This window comes from Glycine soja, chromosome 10 (assembly GCF_004193775.1).
Source record: "Glycine soja cultivar W05 chromosome 10, ASM419377v2, whole genome shotgun sequence".
NCBI lineage: Eukaryota > Viridiplantae > Streptophyta > Magnoliopsida > Fabales > Fabaceae > Glycine > Glycine soja.
The window spans coordinates 1610735-1619606 of NC_041011.1; the positions used below are offsets into that span (position 1 = coordinate 1610735).

At 33.9% G+C, this 8872-nt stretch overlaps 2 protein-coding genes across 2 annotated transcripts; both read left to right on the plus strand.

Annotated features, from left to right (window-relative positions):
• Positions 1 to 3318: 3318 nt before the first annotated feature.
• LOC114369327 (uncharacterized protein At5g01610-like) lies at positions 3319 to 4227 on the plus strand. Its single transcript, XM_028326536.1, has one exon. The coding sequence runs from the start codon at positions 3426 to 3428 to the stop codon at positions 3903 to 3905; it is 480 nt and encodes a 159-aa protein (XP_028182337.1). The 5' UTR covers positions 3319 to 3425; the 3' UTR covers positions 3906 to 4227.
• Positions 4228 to 7385: 3158 nt separating this feature from the next.
• On the plus strand, positions 7386 to 8058 carry LOC114369642 (uncharacterized protein At5g01610-like). The gene has a single exon (XM_028326875.1). It carries the CDS (start codon positions 7439 to 7441, stop codon positions 7919 to 7921), a length of 483 nt encoding a protein of 160 aa, XP_028182676.1. The 5' UTR covers positions 7386 to 7438; the 3' UTR covers positions 7922 to 8058.
• Positions 8059 to 8872: the final 814 nt, after the last annotated feature.

Consider the following 8872-nt stretch of genomic DNA (forward strand, 5'->3'; position numbering starts at 1 on the left):
CTTTGGTTTTCTGATTCACATTTACAATGTTCTGTTTTCTGTCTTATAAGCTGCCGTGGGGAACAAGAGCCGGAGGCAGAGATGCGCAAGGCCTCAATTTCTTATGCTTACGTGTTCGTGTAACGCTTTATTGCTATAATCAGAATGTTAATTTTGGGATGCATAACCAACACTCAATTGTTTTCGTTGCTCATGGGTTCTCTATTTTTGGCTAGACAAACGCACATTCTGCGGTGTAGTAACGGGCTTTAGAGTTTAGATTGTGTTGGGTCCATTTAATACTCTGGCATTCACAAACATTCTTAAAAAAACATATGAAGACAACCGTACCTCAATTTTTCAAGAGGTAACAGTATCCGTATTCCATGTAACTAACAAATTCCGTACACACGCGAAATTTCATGTCGTTTTCTAAATTCTGTGCATCCGTGGCGATATCGCTATCACTCGGGTAGTGGCATCCACTCATGGAGCCCGCATGACCCGTATTCGAATTGAAAATGCTAATCATGAATTTTCATATTTGTATATATGATCATTCATGCAAATGCAAAAATCTCATTTTTAAATTAAACAAACAGTTAGACTCCTTTCTCTTAAATAAGATTTTAGGAGGTGAAAAAACTTATTAGAAGAAGAGAATTCCACTAAACTTAACCCATCATTAGTAAAATTAGTAAACGCTCGTCTATTAATGATAGGCAAAATACTAAAATTTATATATCCAACTGCTTCTTATGACAATCATTTTGACAAAATATAAACATAATCATATTATTTCTTCCTTTGTTATAGTGCAAAAGAAGAGTGGATATATCAATCAAGAAAAAAACGCCACTAAAAACACCAACCGCTAAGGCTTCAAAATATCTCTCTTAATACGAAGGAATCCGATAATTCAACAGTCTCGATTCTCGACCCGTGATATCGTGGGTCCACGACCCGGGTCCGAAACCGGGTCTCGTTCTAACTCCACTATCATGCCAACGAGCTCCAACGACTTCCTCGGGCACCAAATCGGTGCAGTATCAGAAGACGGTTGAAAATGCGAGAGAGAAGAGAGAGTGACTTTTTACGAATAAATATAAATATATAATTAGAACATTTTTTTGAGTAGTGTGTATAGCATGGGAGGGAAATGAAGAGGAAGATGAAATTTCAACTTAGCTTTACTATTTACTACCATCATGCATTTATTTCTTCTCGTTTGCCTGCCTTACGTTTATCTTTATTTGGCTCGAAATCCAACTTTGCTGTTTTCATGGTTCAACGATTTATAGCTTGCAGACCATATGGCGCAACAGAAATGATCAAGTCTGGAACAATATTCATCAACCAGCCCACATTCTTGTATCGGTTGGATGAATGGCTTTCTGTAAGAAACAACAAAGCCCATGCAAATCACAACCTTCCTCCAACAACAAGTAAAATATATAAAATGCAATTTGGATGAGAATAGTTAATTTCTTTAATAGAATCAATTTAAAGTTGGAAGAATGGATTTTGAAAGAATTATGATTAAAAATAATAATTTGTATTTAGAAATAATATTTTAAGTAAGATGAGAATAGTTAATTTCTTTAGATAATATATAATTTTTTTTACGTATGAATATAACTATATTTTATGATCTTGTACTCAGAATTAATTTTTTTCCATAGGAAAAATTGACATTTTTCACTTCTCTTCAAATTAATTTTACTTTTCACAAAATTAATTCATTTTATTACCAAACCTCTAAAATTAACGAAAAGGGAACAGCACTATATAAGTATAACCAGCGTTCACCAAAGGGGCTGCTCGGCTTTAACAACAGACTATAAATTGGATTTCTAAAAATGCAAAAAAAAAAAAAAAAAAAAAAGAATGGTAAGGTCCGTTTATATATAGATTGCAGTTTATTTTGTTACAGGTCCGGCCCAAGTTTTAGTATAAAATCATGGTTCCATTTCTCTTTTCCCTGTCTCCCCTCCCCCACGCACCTGCAATATTGTAAATAATTGGGAATGTTGAAATGATAGTACAATGATTTTATCTATGTTGAATCTTCAACAGCTCATTTTTTTAAGGGAAAAAATAGGTATTTGATTCCCTTAAAATAAATATACACTTTATATATGATTATAGAGTGAAATTAGACTCAAATCTTTTTTAAAAAAATCTTAATCTTATAGATAAAAAATAGGATTGAAAAGAAAAATTCTATTAAATCTATTACATCAAATTTTTGACAAAAAGTAATCGTTAATGAAGCTTAATACTCCGTACTAATTAGTAACGAACTCAAGATCCTAAGATATAAATTAATAAAAATAAAATCAGTTGATTCACTTATATAAATATAGATAAAATAAAATATAAAAATATAAGATTTTATTTACAAATTTGATGAATTTTAAAAAATGAGGGAATATAAGTGCACACTCTTACTCACATGTAGGTCCGCCAATTGTACTAATGTATTATCCAATAAAAAAATATACATAATTATAAGTTTATAACCAATAATTAAATTATTAAAACTTGAATTGTTAAAAAAAGTGATTCTATAAAATGTAAATCTCACTCTCTCTAGAGTAGTTAAATCTGAAAAATAATTATCCAGATTTTATGAAGTGACCAAAAGATTATTAAATACAAATAAAATATTTAAATTTGGATATAAAAATGTTTGTAAATTAAAATATTTTGAAAACATGAAAAGTATTTAATATTGTCTTCATTTAGATTAACAAAAGATATTGAGATTGCACAAAGAGGGAATACGTTAAAATTATATTAAAAAAAAGTATTTAATGCTTTCCAAATTTAGATCGATAAAAAAAATAATATAAGAAGATATACAATTATTCTTCTAAAAATAACAATAGCATATTTTCTTATAGACCTTGATGAAAAATAATTTATAGGATGTGAAAATATAAACAATTGCCTTTCTTATATAAAAACTACCGAAATGGGGTAAGACTTAGTTAAGGGTCTTAAAAGTTATGAGTGCGTCCTCGAGTTGACAGACAAAGTTGTCTCACATACCGCACGAGTTCCTCGCATTCTTGGAATAATATTAACTAATTGCCAGAAAAATATCCGTAGAGGGGCGGAAGAAGAAATGAGTCAGCTCCCTCTTAAATGATTCAACTTCTTGATGAAAACAAAAATTTCAGCAAAAATTAACATTTTAATAATTAATCATTAATTTCCTTAAAAAAAAATAAACTATAAACTAAAAAGACAGATACCATATGAATGAAATAATACAAAATTCCAAAGACAGTCTGGCATTAAAATGCTTAATTATTAATTTTTCTACTTTGAACTTTTATTTTCCTAATGAAAGCTTAGTCTTGTATATCTAGCATAGCATATATCTGACTTCCAAAAGGAAGACAAAATCCTCTGCGAGAGAGAGAGAGAGAGAGGCGGTGATGTCTTCAATTAGATTCCTATGGATCCTGATGGTGTCTTTGACGGCATCATGCGCGTTAAGCCAACCGCAGAAGCTATCGGCGTACGATGTTCTGATGGAGTACGGGTTCCCGGTGGGTCTTCTTCCCAAGGGAGCCATAGGGTATTCGCTCAACAGAGACAGCGGCGAGTTCGCAGTGTATTTCCAAGGAGCGTGCAGCTTCGACATAGAGTCCTACACGCTCAAGTACAAATCCACCATCACGGGTGTTATCTCCAAGGGCAGGCTCTATAATCTCAAAGGTGTCACCGTCAAAATCTTGCTCCTTTGGCTCAACATCGTCGAGGTCTCTCGTCAGGGGAACGATATTTACTTCTCTGTCGGAATCGCTTCCGCTGATTTTGGCGTCGAGAATTTCCTCGAGAGCCCCCAGTGTGGTTGTGGTTTCGATTGCAAAACACTACCCTTAAACGGTGACGTTTCCGTTTCCTCAATTTAATTACACTTTTTTTTTTGTGATTCAATTGCCCAACGGATTATTGTGTTCGGTTGCAAACTGTAGATCTATCTAGTATCTATCATCTTCTTCTTTTTTCTTTTTTTTTTAATGCTTTTTAAGTTAATAATTAGTCCTACTTTTTATTATCGGGGCATTGTTTGTTTCCCTCCCTCAAATGATTTTCAGCATAGGGGTTTCCGCCCTTTGTGGTACCGTTTTGCCTGAGAATCCAAACAAATGTCACTTGTTTCTGGCAGTACACTATTATTGTCTTGCCCATATCCGTCATTTCGTTGGATATATCGCTATTTTTATTTTTGTCTTCTTCTTTTTTTTTTATTCTAGAAGTAATGATATAATACAATAATTTGCTATAGTATATGATATCATAATATCGATATCAAACAATAGTTCATATTATCAGAGAGGATATATAGATGATAACACCCAGAGAAAATTGGTATCAAACAATAGTTCATATTATCAGAGAGGATATATAGATGATAACACCCAGAGAAAATTGGTATCAAACAATAGTTCATATTATCAGAGAGGATCTCAAACTAATGTATGACTAACAATAGTTCGATTATCAAACACCGGACGGAAGTGCAATTGTCAATCTACGTTTCGTTTGAGGGCATTGAGTGTGGTGATCTAAAGTCGACATTAGTTTGGTAGATCTTAGTTTGAGATTTTTCAGAGAGGATATATAGATGATAACACCCAGAGAAAATTGGTATCAATTTTCACCCAAAACCAATTCTGGGCTCCTTCCTCTTTTTTTTTTTTTGTCTGTTGTTGATTATTTTCTCGATCCTATCAGTCTTGCAAAAAATACCAACATCTTAATTCTTAAGTAACTGCATATGATACTTAAAAAAAAAAAAAAACTGCATATGATGCTTGTCCTTCAATAGTACGACTTCCTTGTTGGGGCCTTCTTCCTTAATTAGACAATTCAAAACATTTTGATTTTATTATACTTGCACGGTTGCGATAGAATCTTACCAGTTTTAAGGTCATCATAATGCGTTTTTGTTTTAAACATTGTGACTTTGTGACAATCACTCGCGAATCGCGATGAGGACGAGCTCCTATTCTCAGTTGGAATCGCTTCTGCGGACTTTGCGGCCAGTAGCATCTATGTATGAGTCCCACTTGTAGTTGTAGCATAGACTGTTTGATGGGGTTGGGAGTTAGATGAACAGAGGACTGGTCCAATAATAAATAAGGCTTAAAACAAACTCCAAGATATTTTTTTTAAAATTTAAATGAAAGTTATATTTTAGACATTTTTGCAAACATATGATGTTTTTTTTTCAATATATCGAGCCTTTTTTCTTTATAAAAAGTAATAGAAAATATTTATTTGTTTTATTCTTGGCCTGCCGTGGATGAACCAGTCAAGTGGTTTTGTGTTTTCTTCTATTCTTCTGTTGTGATGCTTATTAAATAGGATTCTTATGGTTATGATTTGTTGGATGTGTAGGTACAGCTTCAACATCATAATAATGTGACATTTAATGTTAATAGGTACAATTTCTTTTTTGAGGGTTAATACTTACAAATTTAAGAGAATAAAAGGGAGCACTTTTATTCAATAGGGAAAATGGGTTTATATATATAGCTGAGATGCCTAACATGTTAACATAGGGTTATTAACAAAATAACAATCACGAAACTAATACTCCCCTCGAGTTGAAGCAAATATATTTAAGATGCTCTACTTGGACAATAATTATGGAAACATGATTGGGAATTGTTTTTAGTTGATAGATTTACCAATTGAAACCTTGATTGGATATAAATCAATCAAATAAATCCAGATGCGACATGCTCACGAATAAAGTGACAATCTATATCGATATGTTAATTGATAGTTAAGTTATTATCACAAAACAGTGTGGCAAATGAAGTGGGAAGTTGAAAGTCAAGCAAAATATACTTCAACCAAAGTAAAACAGCAGTGACAACTGCAAGCGCTCGATATCAAGGACTAGTGGGTATCTAGCCAACTAAGCTAATTTGCATTTGCGTATGCTCAGATATTTAGATAGGAATGTGGAAACATTAATCATTGACTAGGTAGGTGAGTCTTTCAAATGTCTCAGAAGATTATGAACAACTTGCAGATAGGCTGAGTTTGTGAGCAACACAAGTAGATTCATCAGGCGCCAAATCAAAGCATCTTCCGATGGCTGGCCATCAAATGCAGTAAGCTTAACTCCTCGATCCATAAGAAGAATGGAGAGTTTGGAAGCCAAAAGATTAGTATCTTCAAAGAGATAAAGTATATTTGCTCTATGAAAGATAAATTCCTTTAGAAGATCAAGCAACCTTAAGGCCTAAAAACTATTTCAAATCATCAATTGCATTTACAGTGTGTTTGGAACAACTATAAGAGCTGAAAGTTAGCTAGCACATTATTGCAAACTTACATAAAACAACATGAAATGGAACGCATCACATTTTTGCAAGACCTGTCTTAAGCCATAAAGAGACTTGTGAAGTTTGCAGGCCAAGCCTGAATCCTCCACATGATAACCAAGTGGTAAATTCATATACACCTCCTCAAACAAATTGCTACCGAAAAAGGCGTCATTAATATCAAGTTCCACGAGAGGTCAATTTTATAGAAAGTAAGAACCTGATCGTGCCTAATTTGCAACCGGAGAAAAAGTATCCATAAAAACTATGCCAACTTGTTATGTAGCCTTCGGCTACGAATCAAGTTGTAAGTTGTAACCAATTGGGTTCTTGTCAACTAGAAAAACACCACAGATCAATTTTTATTGGATTCAGCCTTCATGGGCCTTTAATTTGTAGAGTGTTACGTTACTTTAGATAGAAAAATATTGGTAATACATTTTTTTTATATGTAGGAATTGATGAGAGATTTATAATATATACACAGACTTTATTCAACCAACTACATCTCTTGATTGGTAATATATTTTCTTTAAAACATTTTTATTGAAAATTATATAATTATATGAATTTCACCTTTTATTTTCTCTCATTTAAGGTACATGCTTCTTTAAATATTTATAGTTTATCTTCCAAAATACTAGTATATCACTTTAGAATTTAAAAAATTATCAATATTAACAACTTAATATTTATCAATTAAAAAAGCATTAATTATTTTTCAATAACCTGAAAAACATAAACAAATTTATAATTTTGTTTTAATTCTTTGAATAAGAATACTTTTGTTAAAAAATCATTTTATCATAATAATTTATAAAATTAATAATTTTAAGTTTGTCCACATTCCTCCCCCGAAAATCTATGGTGATTCGGTTCCAGAGGTTAGTGGAGCTACTAGCCTACTACTATAATGTTAAAAAAAATGTCATAATCTGCATCCATCCATCAAATATAAAAAGCCACGTGGCCTATCAAACGGTCCTCCATGATCATCACGAAACGACGTTGTTTTCATTCCATAATCCCAGTACATACAAATGATACAATTACAAAACCATGAACCCACCAGATTTCAATTCGATTCCAATAATAGAAGGAGCATGTCCATCACCACCTTCCTTCTCCTCCTCCTCCTCTCGCCGGCGATCACCGCCACCCCGACGGCGTACGAGATGCTGGAGAGCTTTCACTTTCCGGCGGGTATTCTCCCCAAGGGAGTGACCGGTTACGAGCTGGATCCGTCCAGCGGCAAATTCAGCGCCGATCTGAACGGTTCGTGCAGTTTCTCCCTCGAAGGTTCGTACCAGTTGAGCTACCAGAAAACCATCACCGGCTACGTATCCGAAGGCAGGCTCACCGAACTCCGCGGGATTAGCGTGAAGATCCTCTTCTTCTGGCTCAACATTCTCGACGTCGTTCGCGTCGGCGAAGACCTCGATTTCTCCGTCGGCGTCGCCTCCGCTTCCTTTCCCCTCGATAACTTCTTCGTCTCCCCGCAGTGTGGTTGCGGCTTGGATTGCGATGATTTTCGAATTAGGAAACTCGATTTGGGAAACCGAAAACCCTCCCTTTCCTCTGTGTAGAAATCAAGTTCAATTAAACTCTCCTTTATTTGATTATGATTATTATCTGTGGACGCTTGTGCTCTATGATATCTCTTGTTAGATGTTGATTTTATTAGTACTAATATATATTATTATCGTATGACATATTATATTTATTGTTGCCGCCTGAAAGCAGCACGATTGATTTTCGATTTTCCTCATGATGGAAGAAAATAATAATTTATGGGTATTAGATAATTTATAAGAACTTGTGTAAGTGCATTATTCCGATCCTGGACTCACCAGACAAAATAAATAAATGCGATAGGGCGATATTGGTGCTTAGTTTCTCGTTCTCTCTGGTCCATTTGGTTCAAATTAGTGCAAAAGATGGTTTGGGATTAGCCAGAATAGAAATGGCTAAATGGGGCACTTGTTACTGTCATTGATCAGTATTAGGCTATAATTAGCTTGATAGAGTGCCAATATTCTCTCTTGCCTTTTGGTTATCTGGAAAGTCATTTAAGATGTCTTGTCAATTGTCATGAATAATTGGAATATTAATGCAATTACCGCTGATTTTTGTTGAAAGTGGGATTAGCACTTTGTGGCCTCAATGGATTCCTGGCTCTTCTTTTTCTTTTTTTTTTAAGTCTTTGGCTTTCATATTATTTATTATCCACGCATTGCGAGTGCATCTTATATGCACTGATAATGAGTGAAGAAACCGTGAGTGGGATTATACAAGGACAATGCAGTATCGTAGCAAATGTTAGTATCTCATTGTTATCGTTGTTTAAAAAAACGTAAAATCATAAACTCTGAACGGAGAAATGTGTGGATAATGGAAGTCAATTTATAATTGGTAAGATCAGGTTGTGTAGACACAAGATTTTGGATTCTATTCCTACTGATAAACTCTTTGCATCCTATCTACCTTCTAAATATTTAAATCACCGAAAAAACAGTCGTGCAGCAAAAATTTGTCCA